Source organism: Musca domestica, unplaced genomic scaffold (genome assembly GCF_030504385.1).
Source record: "Musca domestica strain aabys unplaced genomic scaffold, Musca_domestica.polishedcontigs.V.1.1 3, whole genome shotgun sequence".
Taxonomy (NCBI): Eukaryota; Metazoa; Arthropoda; class Insecta; order Diptera; family Muscidae; genus Musca; species Musca domestica.
In genome coordinates this window covers 18,546,708-18,570,992 of record NW_026712299.1, presented here as the reverse complement: position 1 = coordinate 18,570,992, position 24,285 = coordinate 18,546,708, and the positions used below count along the sequence as shown (strand labels likewise).

The 24,285-nt window shown below is 35.3% G+C and overlaps 3 protein-coding genes across 5 annotated transcripts; 2 read left to right on the top strand and 1 right to left on the bottom strand.

Moving 5' to 3' along the window:
- Positions 1–492: 492 nt before the first annotated feature.
- On the top strand, positions 493–10,590 carry LOC101901180 (uncharacterized). Its single transcript, XM_005179459.4, has 4 exons — positions 493–1,416; positions 2,977–4,081; positions 4,375–6,107; positions 8,252–10,590. Exons 2-4 carry the CDS (start codon positions 3,163–3,165, stop codon positions 9,305–9,307), a joined length of 3,708 nt encoding a protein of 1,235 aa, XP_005179516.2. The 5' UTR covers positions 493–1,416; positions 2,977–3,162; the 3' UTR covers positions 9,308–10,590.
- A 5,914-nt stretch (positions 10,591–16,504) lies between these two features.
- On the bottom strand, positions 16,505–20,000 carry LOC101900891 (trans-1,2-dihydrobenzene-1,2-diol dehydrogenase). Of its 3 annotated transcripts, none has more exons than XM_005179458.4 (5): positions 19,890–20,000; positions 19,259–19,541; positions 17,272–17,563; positions 16,951–17,197; positions 16,505–16,886 (listed from the first exon to the last, which is right to left on the bottom strand). In XM_005179458.4, exons 2-5 carry the CDS (start codon positions 19,464–19,466, stop codon positions 16,632–16,634), a joined length of 1,002 nt encoding a protein of 333 aa, XP_005179515.2. In that variant the 5' UTR covers positions 19,467–19,541; positions 19,890–20,000; the 3' UTR covers positions 16,505–16,631. The 3 variants fall into 3 exon arrangements, with proteins under 3 accessions (XP_005179515.2, XP_005179514.2, XP_011290880.2); XM_005179457.4 differs by having other exon boundaries at positions 19,807–19,974; XM_011292578.3 differs by having other exon boundaries at positions 19,811–19,974.
- A 1,732-nt stretch (positions 20,001–21,732) lies between these two features.
- LOC101900713 (transcription termination factor 4, mitochondrial) lies at positions 21,733–22,824 on the top strand. The gene is made up of 2 exons (XM_005179456.4): positions 21,733–21,892; positions 21,954–22,824. The coding sequence occupies exons 1-2, from the start codon at positions 21,842–21,844 to the stop codon at positions 22,800–22,802; spliced, it is 900 nt and encodes a 299-aa protein (XP_005179513.2). The 5' UTR covers positions 21,733–21,841; the 3' UTR covers positions 22,803–22,824.
- The last annotated feature ends 1,461 nt before the right edge of the window (positions 22,825–24,285 follow it).

Below are 24,285 nucleotides of genomic sequence, written 5' to 3'. Positions count from 1 at the left end.
AAATATTTTACGACAAAAAGCCATCCGATGTCTTATGCCAAAAAAAATTCTCCGATGTATTCTCACCTAAATGTATATATTTCTCTTAACCGATTAACCACATTTCAAATATACATTTGTTTGGGTTCATAAATTGTAAGACAATTTATTAACTGCGTTTTAGATATCTGGCCCGTCTAAAGGAGGGGATACAAAGTATTTATTGTCATCGGATTTTTCGTAAAAGAACAATGGAATTTTATGGTTACTTAGTTTAATTTCAGGCCATAAATAAAACTAGATCACCCTAATTCCATTCTTCCTTTACAAAAAATCCAGCCGGTGACATATGCTAGAAAAAATTATTCTATGTATTTTCACATTAAACGTTTGAATCGAGGAAAATATGTAGCATTAGCGTTTATTTTGTTAATTTTTCCATTGCCACAGAAAATAGACATAACGCCGTCATTGGTATCTCGCACACGCCGTCAAATGAAGTCTAACTCCAACTCTGTTCCATAACGACGTTGAAAAAATCACGCAAATCTGTTGTTGAAGTCGAATCAATTTTTGTGTGATTATTGCGGCCGACGACAAGAAAAAACGTCAATAATTCTTTTTGTTTTTGTAATAAAATCAAGGCAAACGCCAACATAAAAACTTAGGAAAGAAGAAATCAACGATTCGTAGGGCGTGAAAAACGATGAAAATTGTGTTATTTAAATTACCAAAAAAGGTCAAATGAACTAAAAAAGGAACCTCTTTGCGGAAAATTCCAATAAAAAAAGACGAAGAAGATGTTGCCCCAACTATTTGTTGTACAATAAATACGTGATTGCCAATCGATAAGTGAATAGTGTTTTAGGGACGCGGCGGTGCTCCTGTCGGGAAAGTTGTCAAAACGACGAACGATTTACAGGCAAAAATATTCGCATACAACATTTTCATACATCGGTCCGTAGTGTACCACCGTCAGTTCGTGTACTGTGTGCAGCACTGTGTGTGTTGTGTATGTGGCTCTCATTGCGTATACGTACTCTATGAAGAAATGGAAGCCTAGAAGAGGTGCTTCTGCTGCTGTTCTTACAACTGTTGTTTTTTTCGGTTCTTTCTTTATTAATTTTTGTTGTGTTACACAGCGAGTGTGACTCCCTTGCGCGATAATAGCCTCGAAAAGTCCAGCAAAGGAATACGGTTAACGAAGATCACCGCTTGAGACGCTATCATGAATCGGTATTAATCGGAGGATGTTTTGTTGATAACGAAAAAAACACGAAGAAGAACATGGACCACCAGTGGTAGTGGCCAATAATTTTGTAATTGTGCAACAAACAAACAATACAAAAAACAAAGTAAAGTCAGTGAAAGCTCTTTTGCAACTCCAGGATGATTTCTTTGCAATAATTGCCATTGGATCTGTTAAATGTAAAGAAGGTATGACGCCCATGTAATAAAATGTGTATTAAAAATTACCTTTTTTTATTTTTCTTACTAAAGTTGGATTTATAGGAAATTTGAAATTTGAATTGCTGAATATGAATGGAAATCTTCGTATATTTGTTATGATGTAAAATGTATACTATGTGATTTTGTTTCCTTGCCATCAGTTATCATATAAACTGCAAGTGTTCGGTTTTGGAGTGCGTTTTATGTGTCAACTAAAAATGCATGAATAATAGCGTGTACAAATCCAATATTCGGTGGAACCAGTAATATTTAATTAAAATATAATATTTATTTCAAAGTCGACGAAGTGGTGAGTCCTATAGAGAAAATGCAAGATGTATATCACTTAATGGGGATATAATAACTTATATACAGGGACATTTATAAGCCGCTGCTGTACCGCTGTAGTGTCCTCAACTTTCTATTTAAAACCAAATGGACAAATTATACATTAGAGAGCAATAAAGTTGGGCTTGCGGTTATAGCGATGAAAAATCTTCTGTATAGTCTATCCAGGTATGCTCGCGGCAACATAATGCGGTTGGTACTATAAGTCTGTGGATGGTACTTCATTTGATAATTAGGATACATATTCCTATATTTTGATATTTTTCTAACTCTAATAGGACGTGAGGTAGTTTAAGTGGATAATTGAAAGAGACGTCTCCTAGTGGAGTGGTTGTCAAAGATGGCAACTACGCTTCTTTTAAACTAACCTTCAAAGCACTGAAGTAACTCAATCAAGGTTTGTTCCTATTTCAGCTTTGTCCATGGACAATCTGTTATATTAAAAGTCTCAATATAAAGCAATGCAGGGCAGGATGAATATAGCAGCTGAAGCGGATGGGGAAGGACCTATACGTTATTATCCCTCAATATTTAGAGCTAAGGATCGCGGTTGTTATCATTACCGGCCACATTTATTTTAAATTTCTTATTTCTTAATAAGAAGTTGATCATTTACCAATGACAATTCTCTTCTTTCAAAATTTTCAGAGGTTCAAACTCTACCAACCCCAAATACATCGGTGGTGTATTCGATCTTACACTCAGGCCATAAAGGGATATAGGGAAACGGAAAAGGATATATTTTATTGATTTCCGAGAAATCTCCATATTTAAAAACTGCATATATAATTTGTCCATTTTAACCTGATGGAAAGCTTAACTTCAATGATGAATATTCAATTTCTGAATAGTCTGCTCCTGGATCAGGTATCAAAAATACTTTAAGGCTCGAGAAACAGAATTTGTGTAGGATCCTAAAACTTAAGCACATTGAAGACGAAAAGGAAATAGAATAATAACTAACGTGTATAGCTGCTAATTAAGGGAGGGTAGATAATTCACTCGGAGAACGTGGGTGCAGCATTCATAGATGAGCCTTAAACGATGCAATCAATCCCTACATTCCCATAGGAAGGAAAGATGTTGGACATAATATGATAATGAGACATAATATGATTTAACTTTATTTTCCTAATTTTCATTATCAATTTTTCTACTTTAATACACTTACATTACCTAACACTTGTTCTATCTTTACAGAGTCACCAATGTTGTTTCTGGAATTGTATTACGTAAAATCAAAACCATCTCAACTAATGTCGCCAAAAATTCAGCGTTGTATGCATAGATTTTCCTAGGATAAAACGACTTTTACAACCTCCAGCCGTAACAGGTCTATATAAACGGGGCACATTCAAAATTAAACACGTCTCTTCTCTACAGAGAATGTTTACACCCATAAAAAACTTCATAACTTATATACAAAAGAATGCAAATTTTGGATCGAATACAACGTCAGCTAGTAGTGAAGAAAATAAAAAACAAACGATGGAAACTAACGATAAACTAAATTTACAAATCGCCGAAAATGGACAAAACTTTGAGGAGGGAGGAAATCTAACTACTACAGATGGAACGAAGTCCATAAATGGAGGATTAAGCTCAGTTATGGCTTCTTCATTAACATCAGAAACCAACACGGAATCAAACTCAGCAAGATCATCGCTTAATGGGAACATGGACAGCTTAAGAGTAGATAGTGAGGAATATGAAGATGACGATGACATTGAGTCACAAATAGAAAGTAGTATTATGATAAAGAAGCCAGTAAAAGATGGCAGCAATAAAAATAGTGAAATACTCGAAGTTAAGAAATCACCGGATCGTAGTATTGTCATTAGCCATGATTGTGGTCCTCGTTCAATGGTCGTGGCATCACCAATTGATGATGAGTTGGATGATTTTCGACATGCTCCCTCAGAAGTGATAACATCGTCACCACTTAATAATCATGGCGATGGTGAAGTAGAAATTATTTCTTCCTCCAATGATAAGAATAAAAGCAGTTGTAAAGTAATGCTAGAAAGTAGTAATGGCCATCACAGCCAAGTCGAAGAAGAAGAAGTAGAGTATAATACATGCGACAGAAATGGAAAAGACAATACACAAGACTCCATAATAATCTCGGACTCAAGTGGCAGTGAGAAATTAAATGGAAGTGATGGAAAAATTGTCCTAATAGATTCCGAGTTTGAAGATGTGGAGGAGAGAGTGGAAACTTTGTATTCCGTTTCGGCAGATGAAGTGGATATTGATGAAGAGGATGACTCAGATGAGACATTCTTAGATATGGATCAATTTCCAGGTAAGTGTTAAGTCCACGATGTTCAACCTAATTGTTTTTATGGTACCTCCCTATATTCTGTATTTCTATAATTTTTTTTTCAATATTGTAATGGCTAATGACAAAAGTTGCCTATGCAGGTCCACGGCTACATTTTTAAGACTTTAACAGAGTTTTTAACGAATTTTATTCTGCAATATCAAAAAATCCTTTTAAAGAATATATACTTTGAAAAAACTTGTAAAAATTTTTTTTTGATAAACCCAACTTGACAGGTTTCTAAAAAATACTTTTCTTTTCAAATCGTTTTTCAGACGGTGAGGTTATTGTCATCAGTGAAAATACGGAAGATAATACCGATATAATGCCAATAGAATCCTCAGATGCTGCCAATACAAGTGATGATCCCCTAGCCATTGCCTGTGATGAAGTGGAAGCTTTTGCTGCTGATAAAATTACAGCATTGCAAGAACTGCATTTACTCAATAATTCGGCAAATTCTCAAGATGAAGATACAACAACTACAACAACAACGGCGGATGATGAGATACTTTGGCTACGAAGTGATAAATTGATTACAACAACGGCAACAGCGGTAAAGCGTAGCAATGAGCAACCGACGTGTAGCAAAAATGCAATTCTCATTTTGTCGAATGGACAAAATGCTGCAACACCCGAGAAAGAGGAACGCAATGGTGAAGGTTCCGATTCAGGTTTGGGTAGTGAAACTTCAGCACTACATACCACAAATACCAGCATTGTCGATACTAGCCATTTAAACATGACCTCATCAGTAGTGACCACACCCGTCACATCTCCCAACAGCCGGTTGCCTCCTAAAACTAAGGAAAAAGACATCAGCAGTGAAGTGATAAAAACCACACCCACCAAACCATTGCGCTCGAATTTGAAACGACGTTTGGAAGTGGATCATGATGATGTTGTGGACACCCTAAGGAATATCGCAACGTCAAGTACAAGCACCTCATCGATGGGAGGAAATGCAAATAAAAAACCAAAGCGTTCGATTAACTTCGATACGGTACAAGTCTATTATTTTCCTCGACAACAAGGTTTTAGTTGTGTGCCTTCGGCAGGCGGTTGTACTCTGGGCATGGGTGCACGACATGTGGGCTTTAAGACACTCACGCTGGCGGAACACGCTGCCGAACTGAGACGTGCCCATCGTATGCAGCTACAAGAAATCAATCCCCGTGGATCTTCCAGTGATGACAGTGAAGAATCGGAAGAGGACTATCTCAGTGAGGGAAGTGGTTCTGATCTTGACGGGGAATCGAATGGTTTCCTTCAACCTGTTTCGCCCAAGCAAAGAAGGACCATTTTAAAAGCAGCCGGTATACGGAAAATAGATCCTAGCGAAAAGGCCGAGTGTCGTGATATACGCAACAGTCGAGAGGTATGTGGCTGTTCGTGTCGAGAATTTTGCGATCCCGAAACATGTGCATGTTCACAATCTGGCATCAAATGTCAAGTTGATCGTGATATGTTTCCCTGTGGTTGTACAAGAGATGCCTGTGGCAATACAATTGGTCGGGTTGAATTTAATCCAGCTCGAGTGCGAACCCACTTCATACACACTCTGATGAGACTGGAAATGGAGAATCGACAACAACAAAATCCCTATACACCTGCTGGTGCCGTTATACCCACAGCCACAGTAAATTCGTCTTCGTATTACCAGTCACATTTGCAGCCACAATCAAATTATAGTTCAGGTTATGCATCACCTGCTTATAATCCCGGTGCAGATATGCATCAACAAAATGCTGCCAATACATTCTATCATCATCAACAACCTACAACCTCGACAAGTGCACTGTATGGTGGTGGCGGTGGTGGAACATCACTGGAAATGTCCCATGCGGCATCATCTTCCACAGCATCGTATGGCATGGATAATATGGACAGTAGTGGCATATTCAATGGCGCGGGATCGAATGTCACACCCTCATATGGAGAATTAATGCCAGTGGCATCTTATCATCCCCATCACACCATGAACTATGGAAACGTCCAGGAAACACAGGTATGAGTAAAAACCATCGGGAAACTTGTAATATTTTGTGTCCAAGGTATTGGAAATGCCTTTTTTTCTTGATTTTTGGTTTCATTCATTGATATCTTCATGTATTTTATTTAAAGCTATTTCATTACACAAACTATCCTTGGAGTGACAGTTGATAGATATTAAAGTACAAATTTGTAAATATTTATCAGTATTAAGATGTTAATGTCCCATATTTGGGATTATCCTTGCTGTAAACTAAAAACGTCTTCATGCGATTATTAAATTGTAAGTGTTTTTTTTTATCTCTTTTATTGCAATGCTACGTTTTCTAATAATTTGTTAAGAAATTTCTTATTAACATTTTTTAAATATAACATAATGGAGAGAGCATCGAGTTCATTCAAAATTAGAAATTAATAGCCAAGTCTCAATAGATTCTAAAGGTAATATTGACATTTATAAGATGATTCCCTTGATGCTCTGAATTTTATAGCGAATATAAGCTTATTTTTGGACAAAGACCATTTTTGTTTACTTTACTACTTGACTGGAGAAATCTGGAACAGCTGATGTAAAAACAATAGATGTTGTATTCCTTTCTGCTAATCTGATTATATCTGCTACCTTCACAATTGAAGAGGTGCATTGTATTTTGCGGACTAGTATTGTAGATTGGACCAGCATTTCGCAAATCTTCATCAATTCGGCCAACACGAATTGAGACGACTGACTGCACTGTCCTTAATGCAGTTGGGTCAAAACTACCCTGATTTGTCGGGTATCCGACGTTCTTCAGCTCCAATGGATGGAGGTGGGCGAGGACGACATTCATGCTATAGGTATTAATGACATCATCATCTTAAGCTCTTTTGAGTCTTTTCTTTCAGTTGCGGTGTAAGTTCTTACACTTTTTCGAATTTCAATGGCTTTATACCGAGCTCATTTTTCAATATTTACCGAATGAAATATTGCGATATGTTCAGCCCACGAGCCATTTTTCGGCCACTGCGACTCGGGTTTCGATCAAATCGCTTCTTTACTTTTCGAACCATTTCTGCTGATAGCCACTTGTGGTTTTCGAGCCAAATATAAAGAAATCACACTACCACGCTTAAATTCCATCACGAATTACTTTTTTCTTGAAAATTCCCACCAAAATACTTTTGAACGCTTGTAAACAATATAATATGAATGAGGAATAATTTAGCAGCTATCGGACGAGCGACTTAGAAATGACAGCAGTGTGAAGTTGGTTGCAGTTTTTTTCATCTCACCTTGTAGGATATGTCCCCTAAAACTGTAATATTCATTCGATAACCATATATGATATTCGTACATGTTATCAAATTTGCCATATTTTATTAAGATAGGTTCAGATTTGCATATAAATCAACTTCCGACTAGCCTTAAGTCCGTCAAAATATCCAGACGAAGGATTTGTGTCCACGTTAGGGCTCCTCACAATACATTTCTGCCTTTGCATTTTTTTCATGTTGTATAATAATTATGGATTTTTTTCCACTTAACAACTGCGGTTGCCAATTTACCAATTTAGGTTTCTATTGTGAGAGAAAAACCTTTTTCGCCCGAGTGTGTTATATAAGTACTGGGGTCAACTGCACCTAATGGTCCGCCCATTTCGAAGTTCCCATTAATCCAATTGCTGCGACGATACTTTTAGTCATCAATTTATCAGAACTTTGCCCTTAAGAAGGCAAAAGTGTTCTTTATGTAGAGGAAATTGTGTATCAAAACATCAATAAAGTTTTTGACAGATGTCTCTCTCAAAACCTATTATAGTCTTAAAATGTGCTCTGATATGGACGTTGTTTGGCTTATGTCTACTAATGTTTAATTAACAGTTCAATTGAGAAGAATTGGTTCAGAAAGATTTATAGCTCAGTATTTTCGTATCATACACTAAATTTCTGTTAGATAAAGAGTATACAGTTATATTTTTTATAGTCAATCAATGTTTCAATTTTTATAGTCATTAATGTTTCAGGGTGGTTGAATTTTTTATATACAGTTTAACAAGTTATGTACGTAATGTGAGTTAAATGAAAAGTATTTCCATTTTTCCGCAAAGGCTTCGCTAAAAAGCAAATCTGTTTCTTTTAAATTGTCATTAAACCCTTTCATTGTATTTCTTATACTTACAGATGTCCGGCTACAATTCCTATAACAACAACAACACCACACCATATATAAATACAAATGTCAGCACAAATCTGAATAACACTCCAACAAGTTATAGTTCGTGTTCGGTACCATCCTTACCACCCTATGGCACCGCAACAACTACGGAAGCTTCAGCCACTTATCATCATAGTGTTGGCAGCCTAACAACTTTGGGAACCACAACAACAGCGCAATCCTATGTCAAGGCTGGCGCCGAGACCACAACGCCGCCAATGTACAATGATGATGTTGGAACAAGTTTTATCGATCTAACAACACCCTTGGCAAGTTCCTCGAGATTAACGCAGCAAATTAATGATTTATTAGAGAATAATCGTAATAATAGCACAGCATTAGTGGCAGTGACACAAAGTACTGATGAAACAGGCAGTTCCGCTAAAAATGCTGGCGTGGCACATTTGAATGGCATTTGTGAGGTGGGAGCAAATCCAGCAGCAACATTGTCATCAAATCAGGCTGAAACGACATCACTTAATACACCACCCATGGAAGAGGTTAATAAAACATGTGTTTATGACAATTTACAAACGGCAATGCCTCCCTTGAAGCCGGCACCAATTGTGGTTGAGGACATTATTGAAGCTGGGCCAGAAAAATTACCTGCTCCACCACCACCACCAGCATCACGTCAAGTATTAACACCAGCACCATCATTGGAGGAACAAAAACATCAACCAGAAACTCCAGTTTCAATGGATAATGCTACAAATGACATTTGCACCACTTCTACCACTACAGCTAATACAGAACCAATGATAAATTTAGCCACAGCAGTAGTTTCAACAGCGGAAAAGCCAGAGGAAGAGGTAAAAGAGCTGGAAGAAGAAAAAATGGATACAACGGGAACAACAACAGAGACATCGGCTGAAAGCAATGATATAAATGTTACGACTGAAACAACAACAGCAGAAATAGAAAATGTAGACGAATCCCCCGCCGCTGCCGCTGCATCACCAGCAGACATTACACCATCACCAACGTCAACCATTGAAGTTGCTGTGGCCGTTGGTAATTAAAGTTTTCCAAACTGCAATGCAAGTTTGAAAGTTTCTTTTCAATTTAACTACTACCCCACTCCCCAAAAAATATGAATAAGTCATTCTAGTGCTAATAGCAAGAACAAATAACCAAGCAACCACTAAACGAGGAAGATATGATTAATAAAAACAAACTGAGAAGAATAAATGAAGCAAAGTATTTAGTTAAGTTCCAATTTTTAATTTTTAAGCCTTAAGCGTGTTAAAACAAGTAGCTACTAAAGAAATGGCAAAACAAACAACAACAACCCCTTCCTCTCATATATAAATGTAAAACACTTAAACTCACACTCACACACACACATACATAAACAATTCAAGCAAAATAATCAAACCAATCAACATTTCTAGCATTAATTTTCAATTATATATTCTAAAAGAAAGATGAACAAAAAAAAAAAAAAACAAAATTCAAATCAAAGACACAGTGACTCAAAAACATAAGTAATAATGTAGTGTGTTCAAACTCACACACACTAAAAACCACAAACCTACACATCTTTTAGATAAAATACATTATGTGAAGACAGTGTTTGGGAAAACCGTTTAAAAAAGAAATAGTGTGAAAATGGAAGATATTTAGTTTTTTTAGATATTTTTATTTAGTTTTTTTTTTTTTTTTTTTTCATATTAACATGGTTATTACTATTTAAATAATTGTCCACTTTTTAATATGATTTTTGGAACTTCTTTCTCTAATGGCAATTTTATTGAAATTACTCCTCAACGAATTGCCTGTTTTTATATGACGTTTCAAAAGTTAACTTGAAAAATATCCATTCCTTGTATGTTTTTAAAATTGTAGAATTTTATTCGTTTTAAAAAAATTCTATTGGAATGGGTTTTTTTCTTTTGAACTCAATTTCGTATCGTCATACAGGAGCAGACACTTAATACCAATGACTTCAACGAGTTTCCAAATTTCAGTGGTAATAACCTTTGGCTGTATAAAATGTTTTTTGTTTTGTTTTTTCTTTTTTTCCACTAGAATTAATCAAGTTGTAGAATTTGTTATGTAAACAACAATCTCCACCACAACCACATCCCAATAATTGTAAATAGTTGTATTAATTGGATGTTGCGTTGGTAGATAGACAAAAAAAAACATGATTTTCTTTAAATTCAGTTCGTATAACTTAACGCCTTTTAATAAGATTCTGTCTATATTTAATTTAATAGAATTTATTGCCAAATCTAAATTTATTTAAATCGCTTATTTTTTGCATTTAAAATTCAATAATAAAAGCAAAATGTTGAAAATAGAGAGAGAAAGAACTTTATAATTTTTTTTTTCTCGTGAGGATTGTATTACTTCATTTACAAAGCAAGACCAGTTGTAATTAGCGTCCGATAACCTCTTGTGGCAAGTTTTCGATATCCTCGAAAAATGTGTTGGAGGAAGATAAGATAGTAAAATAAAGAACAGGATATGCATTGTCCTTAGCTGAGAAAGAACTCAGAGGTCTCAGGACTCATTTGGTATCAAACAAATTTCGATTACAATGTCAGCGTCTGATAGCCTCTTCGAAATAGGTATTGGAAGGATTATATATCTCCTTCCAATACCTAATTTGAAGATGTAAAGCAAAGAACAGGATATGCATTGTCCTTCGCTGAAAAATAACTCAGGGGCCTCAGGACTCATTGGTACAAACAAATTTCGATCACAATGAAGTTTTATGACAATTTTGGTTTGATTAAATTGAAACGACATATTGAATATTGCTCGAGTTAAACACAAGTTGTTTGACCAAAATATGCATTTTTATAAACCTAAAAAGAATATACAGAAATTCATTTCGATCGAAGTTTCCTCGATTTCGATAAAAAGAATTTAGCCACAGGTCGTTTAGAATTGTAAATTCGTATTCTGTTCTCTTTAACAGCCGTAGCAGGACCATTAATACTTTTACATTTTTCCCAGTCCTCATTGTTCACAGGTAAAGGATTATTTTCTGCTTTTTCTAACTTATTATCTATTTAAAACAATGTCGGGATATAGAATTCTCTCTTATGTGGCACCGAAGTAGGGGGGGGGGGGGGGGGAAGGGTCAAAGGTCCGGGGCACCTCTAACATGGTAAATTTTTGGAACATTTCAGATGAAAATCCCATTTTTGTCGTTTGGCCCCGAAATGAAAATTATTTCTGGCTACGTCGGTGTTCTGAGTTTCTTATTTACTCCTCAACTATTTGCCTCATTCTCAATAAAGAAACAACTTGACATTTTCCATGAATTCACTCGAATTTGAATCCAATAAACTTAGACTTAGCTTTTACCATTGTACAATAAGGAGGTACAACTACTTCGTAAAATTACAGAAATGCAGCCCTGAGGCTATGCCCGCTTCCTGTCAAATTCACATGCAACAAGTTGTTTTTACTTATTCAATATTTTTCCTCCTTTTTTTAAATGAATTTAAATTGAATAGCGCGGAAAATGAATAAAATGTCTGTATTTTCTTTCAAAAATATTAATTCAAACAGTTCGATCTTTCAATTCCATGGCAAAACTAGCGAATAGCATTAACCCGCGTCCCGCTATATATCTTGTTTTTATTTTCCAAAACAACAAATACATACTCAAAATTGGCCAGAGTCGGGCACACTTAGAAAAAAATTGTAATCAGCTGGTAGCTCTACCTTACCTTTTTATTGTACCATGGTTTTTACAATATTGCGGTTTGACTATCTTTGAATCACAATTATGTATCTTGACAGCAAACTAAGTTTTCTTGTCAGATGGACATAGTGGCCAACCATTTTATGTAGGCCGTGGATTTGATTCTCTTTGAATTTCAAATCGCACATGTCCTTTGATAGAGAACTTAGATGTCTCATGGGCTTACTGGCCAACTTATATAGGCCATGGTTTAATCTTTTCTATTCCGTTTTTTGTTAAAATTTCAATGATTTCCATGAGTACTCTCTCTGTCTCTCTCTTTCCACCATTTGTGTTTATTTTACTTACTCCTCAATGAGAATTTTTTTAATTTAAGTTTTTTTAGCTATTTATAATTTAATCTTGAAAATGTTGATTGAAATGATAAAAACCAAAATTTATATAAGTAACATTGAGGTCCAATTTTAAATTTGTCGCGCAAACTTTTGTATATTATTTTGTTATAATTATATCTAAGAGACCTAATAAAATTGGGTCCTTTTATAAAAAAGTTGAATGTTGGGAAATTACACTAAGACATGGGACTGGACTCTTGTTCTATGAAATGAAAAAAATTCCTTTATATATCGATATCCCACAATTTCGATCGAAATAAGATTTAATCACCCTTATCGCGTAACAAATTTTCCCAAAAAAAAAAAATTCACCATTCCCAAAAATGCAATCATGTACTTTTTTTCACAAAAGTTCACAAAAAGAAATTATAATTATATTAATTTTGGGAATGGGGATTCACAATTGACATGCGAACAAATATTCACAATTTCTACGCGATAAGGGTGAATATCTCTATTTTAGCTTGATTTACCTGAAAATTTTCAGCTGAAACAGCTAAATATAGGATGTTATAGTTAAACACCAGTTCTTTTCCCACCAAAATTTGTATTTTTAGTAATTTTTCATTTTAAATGACAAAAAATAAAAATTTTGGTGGAAAAAAAAACAGATGTATAACTCTAACATTCTATATTTAGCTGTTTTATACAGAAATTAATTTCGATCGAAATTCTTTCAATATCAAATGCAAGAATTTGGCACCTGGTTGTATTTATCAAAATTTTCTATTTAATCAAGCTAAAATGTTCGTATTTATATCAATTTCGATTAAAGTTTGTTCGATAATCGAATACAAGAAATTTGACCCCAGATGATTTTCTTTAAAAACTGTTTTTAAAATGAACCCAAATGCCCACGCCACGAAGATAATGGACCTAAAAGAGGCTTCATATGCCATCCCCTCCATTTACAATAGAAACTTTCATTTTCTTCTTTCTGCAATGAAAAGAGGACACAAAATTGAAAGGTTGCTGGATTTTGTTACTAAATTTAAAATAATCTAATTATAAACCGTTTAAATTCCTCATTGTTTTCCATAAAATAAAAACTCAAACTAATGTCGGTATTATCTTTTTATTTTTGTTAAATTAAAAATTATACTCACCTTTCGTTATATAAAAGCTTAAAAGATAAGAATTCCCTCTTATTATTTTCAATGTTAAATATAACTTTATTAATTGTTTTACTTTGCCACTTTATTTTTTTTTTTTTTAATTTTTATTTCCTCCCACAATGTTTTTCTTCAAATGTTTTTTTCTTTTCATTATTATTATTTTTCTTCCTTTGTACTGGAATATATTACCTAGTTTTCCACAATATTTTTTATTATTAATTATAGTTGAGAAAAAAAACCAAGATTATTTCTTGTTTATCTTATTAATAATTTCATTATTAAGAGAATTTCTTGTTTCCAATTTTCCATTAAAAGAAACAAAAACAAAATGATATACTAAACACCAACACACAGTTTACATCATACATGAAAATAGGAAATGAAAACACACACTAACACGTACATATATTATTTATAGAAATTATTATAAAAAAAATATAATAACAAAAAACAAATGTAATTCGTAACAAAAAATGCATAACAACAACCACAACAACAACATGAATATTTGTAGTTTATAGACATAAAATATTATATATAAATTAGTAATTAAATCAAATTATAATTTATTTAATTTTTAAAACAAAAAGAAAAAATAAATACAAAACACACAAAAAAAATTATACCGAAAAATAATATTTGGAAATTTAAAGAAAAATCAAAGCGTTTTTATTATAGTTGAAAATGGTGTGGGGACACATCATACATCGGGTGCAAATGAACAATGGTGCCCAGTCGATTGATCTACCGACTGATGAAACTCCTTCCCCAGCAAAAAGCTATTTCCAAAAATCTTCGTCAATGAAGCTGAAGTTTGATTTAAAAATCGCGGTAAGTATGCCTGGATGACTGGCCACCGCAGTATCAAACATCTGATCTCAAGATGGGATAACAGTGTTCCCGACCTCTGTATACAATGTGAAGGTAAAGAAAAGGTAGAGACGATTGGACACACACCATGTAGATATCCCATGTTATTAAACAGGAGACAAACACTATTTAGTGGGTGACATGTTAAGACATTCTTTTCAGACATAGATCCCATCAACTTGCTAAAAGTATTCCCTGGCTAAGCAGACCGTCCTGCTAACTGTATTTCTCTTTATAAACATACATTTCTCGTTGCTATATCTCTTCTATCACCAACAACTTTACTCTTCATAAGATGAACACAATGGCCAAAAGTCTCCGAATAATAAGACAGTATTTTGCAAAATCTAACAACAATATCCACTCCACCTGTAGACTCTCAAAAGCTGATCCAAGATCTACGTTTAGCCTTCTTTAACTCTCTTTTGTATTTATTGAAGTCTGCTTTATAGGCATGCCAATCAGAAATAAGCTCAGTAAGGTGGGACCTGATTTTCCTTGCTGTTTCCCGAAGAATAGCAAGGTCCTTAGTCCACCCAACTGATTTAGATTTCCCAGGTTAGGTGATTTCTCGACATCGTTGGTTGATTTCAGATCTCAAAGCCCAAAGTTGGGAGGGGAATTTGGTCGTTTTCAATGCTGCTTCCTTCAGGGAGGCTGGCAACCCAGCAAACATGATACTTTTATGTCCAATCGCTGTAGCCTTCGATGTAGTTGACGCTCTCCTGGCCTTCAGTTGTTTTACCATATTCTTCGTTTTAACGGATTGCGTTGGGTTCGGGCTAGACAGAACTAATTTCGAGATGCAGATGCAGATTTTTTTATGGTCTGCTGCTTCGAAGGCTTAATATCAGACGCACCTTCCCTTACTTTGAGGGCGGTACATCCGGCTCAGTTACATCAGAGGCCTTTATGCAAGGCTTCTTTGTTACAGTTTCCTTCGACGCCACTTTTCCAGATGAGCAGTGGTTAATCGCAGTCATCGCTTTTTTTTGGGTCCACGACCTCGTTCTACATGTGGGTATCCTGCTTATCGGGAGTTACCTTAATGTTGCGTTGGGATACATCCTCTCGAATTTCTTAACGAGCTTCAGTTTCGTCGCGATAAGCTGCAGCTCTAAAAAGTGCGCTTTGACGGATCCCCATTGTTGCTCGCCGATCTGTTTTTTTATTCCTCATCTCCTTAAATTTAGCGCTCTTGGTGTCGGGAGAGCTCAGAAGCAAATTCATTTAACCTCCTTCTACTTCAATGACCTCCTGCCTTGAGAGTATGGGCTTGGGCTTCCCGACGATTTTGTTTCGGAGAGAGCCCCTGAATAGAAGTTAAGGCATAGGGGGTTTCCCAGAAGTCTACAGGTATGCTTTCCTTATTCAGCCGTTACGGACCCATATCCGCAATAATTTGTCGGATTCCTGCTTTCAGGCTACACTATTGTTTATTAGGGCCAGAGTTAGAGCATTGTGGTTATGCTTTTATAATTATTCTTTCATTTGCCATCGTCGTCATGAAGGGACTGAGGTGGCTGTGGTCTCCTGAAGCTCCGTTATAATACAATATGCAAACCTGTTACACGTGGTCGCCTAACCCCTCTCCCGCTGCTTTAGGCGGTCCTCTTTATGTGGGGACCAACACAGAGGTCTGGCTAGTTTAGGGCCGCCTCATCGGTCTAAGGATCATTTGCACTCGGGTATTTAAGCCGAGACTCTCCGCCCAGACTGTCAATCAGCAGCTACCCAGTATGTCTACTGGGCTTTTCACTATCCGCAACCTGTGGACGCGTCCAAGAGCATTCAGCTATGCTCTATTTCCAATAGGGTCACAATCTATTCCATGTGGAATCAAGTTCCACTTCAAGTTCCCGATGCTAACTGGGCATGGGGAATGGGAGTATTTTTTATACTAGCTTTTGCTTGTGTCGTCGTTTGAGTTAATGTAAAACCTTAGAAAACAATTCAACTCTTAGTAACGTGTTCCATCTAACATTCGGAAAAAAACTCTTCCCACCAAAATATAGAGGAGATTTGTTCCATGGATTGTATTGAATCCGGTGTAAAATAAAATAAAACTTTCATAGGCTAAATCGGACTGAATAATGTGTTTGCTTTAGCCACCCAATCCTTTCTTAACAAGTTGGTTCCCATTTTTTCCTCACAAAAACAGTAGTTTTTTTATCAAAAAGAAAAAAAACAATAGCATCTTTATTTGAAAAATATTACAACTAAATGTGAAAATTCTTTCTATATACACTTGTGCATACATGATGATCCGGTTAAACCCAATTTATAAGATATTTCCCGGTGATTAATCCTCTGGAAAAACCACACCAATTTGCTTGCGAATTTCATCTTCAATTTGTGCAAACAGCAGACTATCGTTGTGGCTAACATTTTCATTTTGTAATTTACCCTCAAGAATGCTTTGGCGTGCAGCTTCGGCCTCATAACGTAGACCCTCAGAGTTTTGATATACGGTGTTCAATTTTCCCTTGGGCAGAACCCATTCTTTCTCTTGGCCATCGATGTCAATAATTTTGGTGGGGCACCAGAATTGTAAAAGCTTAAAAAATAAAATGAATAGGTAAGTAAAAAGTTAAACATCCAGGTATCATATTCAAAATTACCGTTATTTGACCTTTGCTGCCCTTGATGACAGCCTTATTATCCAATTGCTTTTTGGCACTTGTGTGCATTTTTGATTTCCTTTTGCCGGAATATATCAATTCCGCCTCCACATCTACGTCAACACCTTCGGAATTCAGTTCACCTTTGGCCACAATTTGTTGAGGTGGTTCCTGGAATGCCCATTGCGACACTTGTATGGTATAAATACCCAAATCAAGAACAGTACCGCCACCCATATCCTTTTTCCTATAACGAAAATTATAATATAATTTAAAACATAAAATATTATTATAAATATATAAATCTCCAAATATATTTACTTTAGTCTATCCACATCTTCAAGCTGAAAGCCAAAGGATACTTCAACTTCTTGTATTTCTCCAAGCACACCAGAAGCAATTTGTTTCTTCACATACTGATAGGCTGGGAAAAATCTCGACCATACCGCTTCCATAAGGAATAGCTTCTTAATTTCAGCATATTGTATTAATTTCTTGGCCTGTTTGTGATTCAAACATAATGGTTTTTCACACAGAATATGTTTGCCGTTCTCCAACATTAACATGCATATATCAAAGTGTTGAGGATTCAGGGCGCCAACATAGACAATGTCTAAATAAGAGGAGAAATGAAACGACATTATTATTCTAAGCTTACACATTAAAAATTAATGAATTAATTTGGACTTAGAAAAGACCGATATTTTAAATATAAAAAGAGAATGACCATGGTCCATGGTCTTTATCAGGTCGAAAAGCATTATTGTGAAAATAATCTGAACCGATTTCAATATAATTTGCCTAACAATTTTTTTAGACAAACTCCATCACACACGACATGAAATCGGTCGTAAACATACATGGAGCTATACCCAAATCTGAACTGATTTCAATATAATTTTGCGAATTTATTTTTCCTAATTCCATTACGCATTTCAAATTTGGAAACAATCAATAGATATGTGCATATAAGATCTAAATATTTGGCAGGTAGCTCCGATTCAGATGCTATATCTCCAGTTCCCAGTGGAATTTCAACAAGTTAAAAAAAAAAGTAAGTTCGGCCTGGACGAACTTTGACTTCCCTTCGCTATTTGAACGAATTTAAAAATTTTCAAAAAATAAAATCTGTTAAAATTTCTGTTAAAATCTTAAAAATACAGAATATAGCCGTTATATTGGGGTCTATACAGATTGTTGTCATAAGCCATTACCATATTCAAATTCGAAACTTTAAATAAACGGTGAACAATGTAGCTAAAATCGTTACATCGGAGCTATAGAAGATCTGGGCTTGCATAGACAATTTTCTGTTACTGCCTGTAGCATTCATTACGAACTTCAAATATGACATCTCAAACAATTCCGGTGAATATTGTACCTAAAATCGTCAAAATACCGAATATAGGGAGGTACTGATATATGGGGCCTATACGAAGACCTGGACCTGCATAGACAACTTTCTGTCTTAGGCTGTAGTATCCCTTTGGAACTTCAAATACCAAATTTGAAATAATTCCGGTGAATAATGTCGCTAAAATCATCAATACACCGAATATAGGGAGGTACAGTTATATGGGGGTTATACGAAGACGTGGACCTGCACAGACAATTTTCTGTCATAGGCTGTATTATCCCTTTGGAACTTCAAATACCAAGTTTGAAACAATTCCGTTGAATAATATCGCTAAAATCATCAAAATACCGAATATCGGGAGGTAAGTACACATTTACGAACTTAACCCGCCTACTGGAAAAATAAACATGTCTGCAAAATTTTAGCCTTCTATCTCGATTCGTTCGAAAGATAGCGTGATTACAACATACAGACAGACGGACGGGCAATCGGCTTAGAATTTTACGCTGATCAAGAATATTTGTTGGGTCTTACATGAGTATTTCGAGGAGTAAAAAACAGAATGACAAAGTTAATATACCCTACATAGCATGGTGTAGGGTATAAAAATGTATATAGCTTATGTTCCTTTCAGGCGATGTTGTATACTTGGAAATCTTCAGGAAAATCTGTGCATCGATTTTCGAGTCCATAAATTACAAACATACAAACATTTCCCCTTTTATAGATATAGATGTGTGCAACTACAGTCGGCCAACAGTTTGCCTTATCAATGCGCGATCATGTAGGCGTGCTTATCACCAAATTGATTTCAAAGCAATAAAGGTAATTTCATAAAAGCGCACGACATTATGGAAATTGATTACGATTCTTTCGTGCAATCTCAGCGATTATTGTTAGAATACAGTCTACAATCAATAACTGCGATTAATTACGTATTAAATTACTTACCCACATCGCTACATTTTGCTAATTCTTCATAGCTTGCAAAATGTTTAGGCATCTCATGCTTCTTTGCAAATTCTTCAGCTCTCTGCTTATCGCGTGCCGCCACTGCAACCATTTGATGTTCATCCGATGGTAATGTGGACAGTGCTACACAGAAATCATGGCTAATTTTGCCGGCAGAAACAATACCCCAACGTAAAGGACTAGGCATTTTTTCCCTGATTGGTAAGTATGAAGAAGGACAAATTAGTAATAAACGTCCGCCACGGTGAGTTACTCTGGAAAACTAAAGTAGTAAAACTATTTCATTAGTTAGTTCTTGAATTGCTGCTTGTTAATATTTGTTATAGATAAGCTGCCACTAGGAACTTAATTAAACAAGCAATACGGTTGTTCTGACCGGCTGTTAGTTTATTTTTGTTGTTGTTTATAACTGCACACACAAACACTTAATAATGACCATGTATGTATTGTTTGAGTACCTGTAATTGAAACTATTCCTGATTGCGCAATAAAATATTTAGTTTGTACCTAAAAAATGTGCACCTTACCCACTTTTAATTTGTATTTTTCAGTTTCACGATTAATAGTTTTTGTTTATTCATGTAATTGTTTGCGTTATCTCAATACTTACGCGGAATGAATTGCAATATATCGAAACAAAACACCGGCTGCAATTGATGCAGATGCACTTGCACGGTCAGAATAGAAATCAACGTAAACAACAACAATAGTATTGGTCGTTTTTACATATAAAACTGACTGGCCTTTACAAAATAAAATCGTTCATTGTGAAACAAGCCGTTGTTACATATAGAGCTTTTTCGAATAGTTTTCGTGAGGCCTGTTTACATATAATTAATCCAGTGGATTTATATGTCAATTACACTGCACATACGCCGAATCATGGTAGAAATAAGAATGCAAAGTCATGCAATCATATATTAAATTTTTTTCCAAAATTATTCATTTGACAACATCTCATTGTCAAAATTTATATTTATAAAAACATTCTTCGAAGACGTCGCGGGCCAAACAGTTACTGTGAATTTTGAGTGGTAAAAAGCAATGATCAACGACTTCTTTTTGCCGCAACTTGATGAGTTAGGATTGGAAAACGTGTGGTTCGAGCAGAACGGTACACACTGCACGTGCCACAGTCAATATGTTGAAGGAAGCATTTCCCCTGCGCGAAATTTCACGTTATGGCGATTTACACTAGCCAGCAAGATCGCCTGATTTGACCGCTCTAGACTTGTTTTTTTTTGGGCTTTTTGGAGTCGCGGGTTTATGTCAACAAGCCTCAGATTCTTTCAGCTCTTAAAGACAATATCCTTTAAGAATGTGAGGACCTATCGCCAAAAGTTTTGACCAAAGTGATGGAAAATGCCCTAAAAAGGATTCAAATTACAATAAACTATGGCGTCGGTCATTAAAAAAATTAGAAGACAAAACAAAAGTTGCAGACTTTATAATCCTATACTAATAACGCTATATCCTAAAACTACTTTGTTTCATTAAGAAAATGTCAGCAGATGACATATGCAAGAAAATTCCTATATGTACCTAAACCTTTACCCCCTAAAAGAACATAAAGTTTCCGAGTATAACAATTTAAGGTAATACGAAAACTTTGCTTGTTTACAAACGGAACTGGCGGTGCTTCTCTCCTTCAAAAAGTTTTACGCAATTTTCGCACACATTCTACGAAATTACCATGATTTCCAAAGTAATGTTGCCTTTGATACTTCTCATTTTATACATTCACTTTAAACTTACCAGCCTCGATTCCAATACCAAGGACTTTGTCTTTGCCATGGTACAATAAAAAGGTAAGGTAGAGCTACCAGCTGATTACAATTTTTTTCTAAGTGTGCCCGGCTCCTGCCAATTTTGTGTCTGTATTTGTTGTTTTAAAAAATAAAAACGAAATATTTTCAGAATCAATGATTGAAAGAAACTTAAATTGCGGGGCGCACATTAATAATATTAACCAGATTTGTCATTGAATTGAAAGATTGAACACTTAGGATCATATTTTTGAGAGAACATCCACGCATTTCATTCAACTTTCGCGGTATTTGACTCACTTTGAAAATGAACAAAAATATCAAATAAATGAAAATAACTTTTTGCCTATAATTTTGAATAATTCTGACAGAAAGCGGACACTGCCTTAGGGCTGTATTTCTGTAGTTTTACGAAACTATTCTACCTCATTATTGTACCATGGTCTTTGCGCGCAAGTTTTAACAAGAAAATTATTTTCTTTCTTATTAGAACAGTAAAAAAGATATACCCATTACAACTTCGCAACTCACGCTTTTCATATAGGTAGTACTTGGAAAGTAACATATGTTTTATGTAAAGTCGGCCTCTTAATTGAATAACCAAATGTAAACATTCGACACTTTTTAAAACCCTGCAAGGGATTCAGGTTTTCGATCTGGTGAACTCTGTAAACTCCAGCTAATTTCGACCTGCTAAGCCCTGAGTGCCTTCTTTTTCGATCAGTTGGTCCCTTTTAATTTCTAGGATTTGTGGGATTTCTGGATCCAAATCATTTCGTTTATTTAATTGTTAAATATGATAAGAAAAGTTATAATTCAAATACATCGAAGCATTGCACGACCGCTGGCAAGTAATATAAACATTTAAAAGCTCAACAATAGTAAATATGACTCTAGTTGTTTTACAGATCAGCCAACAAGTACGTTGTTTTGCCAAAGCGGGAACAGGTGGAGTGGAATCGATAGAACCCACATCTGCTGATTATGAACTTCAAAAGGAGCACATTGCAGAGGCTGTCAAAGCACAGCCTCTTCTATCATCCGTTTCACCACAGTTATGGCAAAAGGCACATGAAACATTTGCTAATCATGGCTTAAACACAAACAGTTTCCTGCAAATTGTTACCGGGAATCCGAAAGTTTTAATGCGCTCACCACAGAAAATCATCGAGACATTGGAGCACTGGCGCTCCTGTCAATTTGGGGAGTTTTTCCTCTTTCAACTTATTACCAAATATCCTGCCCTTATGGATGTTAGTGACAAACGTAGATTGTTGAAACAGATTACATTTTTGCAAGGCTATGTGGGTTCAAGTAAAAATGTTTGGAAACTATTAATGAATTGTCCAACACTTATCGAACAATCTACAGAGACAATTGAAGCCAAAATTGTTTATATGAAAGAAGTAATGCGTCTTGAAATACCAGAAATTATTAAATCGGAGGCACTGTCTAAGTCTTTGGACGAGATTAAATGCAGACATGTGTTTTTGGAACGTTTGGCTCTTTTCAAACCCCGCTCGCCTAAAGCAGATCCCAATGAACCAAGTAAAAACCCGCGTTTATATAAAATTACCGATACATCGGATAAGTCTTTTGCGAATAAAGTTTGCCATGTTTCTCATGCAGAGTTTGAGGCATTCAAAGAGCTATTTGCCCGCGAATTGGAGAGACAGCGAAAGGAAGAGGAAGAAGATGATGCTGACGATGAGGATTATGATGACGATTACAATACAATTGATGTACAAGTGAAATAAATGAATACAATGTGTGACATGATTGGCGTTCTTCTTCATTTGTATCAATAGTAGTAGTGACATAACAGACTGAATAAGAATAAATGCCCAGACCAAACGACTGTAGCTAGAATCTTGAAATTTTGACTAGGGCCAGTCTTGGTGCATAAGCATATGACAATCCTGGGTTTTTGGAAATTCGTACTAAAAGGGTAAATGTACTGGAAATGAAATACTTTGTATTGGACAAACGGAATGAGCTAGAATTTTGAAATTTGGATGGAGTGCAGGATAGATGCAACAAAGATTTTTTGGAAATTCAAACTATAAAGTTACGAAAAGTTTTAAAATGGTTCGTAACTTCTAAAATGGTATTATGTGAACGGATAGAGCTTAAAACTTGAAATTTGGTATGAGAATCAAGGTTGGAAAGTACGTTTGATATATGAAAGTGGTCTTAGAAATGTGTTCTAAGTATTTGAACTGTACTAAATGATACTAAATTTGGAACAGTTTGGTTTAGGGTGAACGGATGAATATAGAATTCAGAAATGTTGTATTGAGGTCCTGGTTTGTCATAAAGTGGTAGTTTTCGAAATGTGTACTAGAAGTTCGCGAAAGAACTAAAAAATACTATATTTAGTAATTTCTATATTTCTCCGAAAAGTACAAAAAGTTACAAAACTGTATTGGGTGAAGGAATAAGGCTGGAATCCTCAAATTTGATATTGAGTTCTTTGTTGGTATCTAGAATTGAGATATGGAGGTGGCTTTAGAAATGTGTACCATAATTATTCGATAAGTACCAAGTGGTACTAAATTGGGTGGGGGGATAGAGCTGAAATCGTAATTTTTATATTTTGATAACTGTTAGTGTCTAGAATTGAGACATGGAAAGGTATTGCAAATGAGGACAAACATTATACAAAAAGTATTTAAGGTTACTAAATTTGGTATTGACTGAAGATATAGAGCTGGAATCTCGAAATTTAATATAGATGTCACTATTGGCATCTGGTGGTGATTTTGCAAATGAGTACGATAATTGTTGTCTAGGATCGTGTTGGATATGCGTACTCAATGTTACTAAATTTGATATTGGGTGAGGGATATTTCTGGAATTCTCAAATTTGATGTCACTGTTGTTTTCTATGGTTAGGACATGGCTGTGGTTTCAGACATGTGTACTATAATTATAAGAAAAGTACTGAATGTTTCTAAATTTGGTATTGATTTGACATCCAAATCTCTGTTGGTATCTGGTGGCGGTTTGGCAAATGCTTACTATAATTGTTCAAAAGTACTAAATGGTACTAATTTTGGATTCCTGTTGGTGTCTAGGATGGAGAGATGTTACTAGATTTGGTATTGTTTGAAGGAATAGAGCTGAAATTCTTAATTTTCATATTGAGGTCACGAAGAGAAGAGTTTGAAGACTTTTTGGTGTAAAAGATAAAGATTTTCCCATTATTCTTTTCGAAAAAGGAAAAACTGAGACAATATA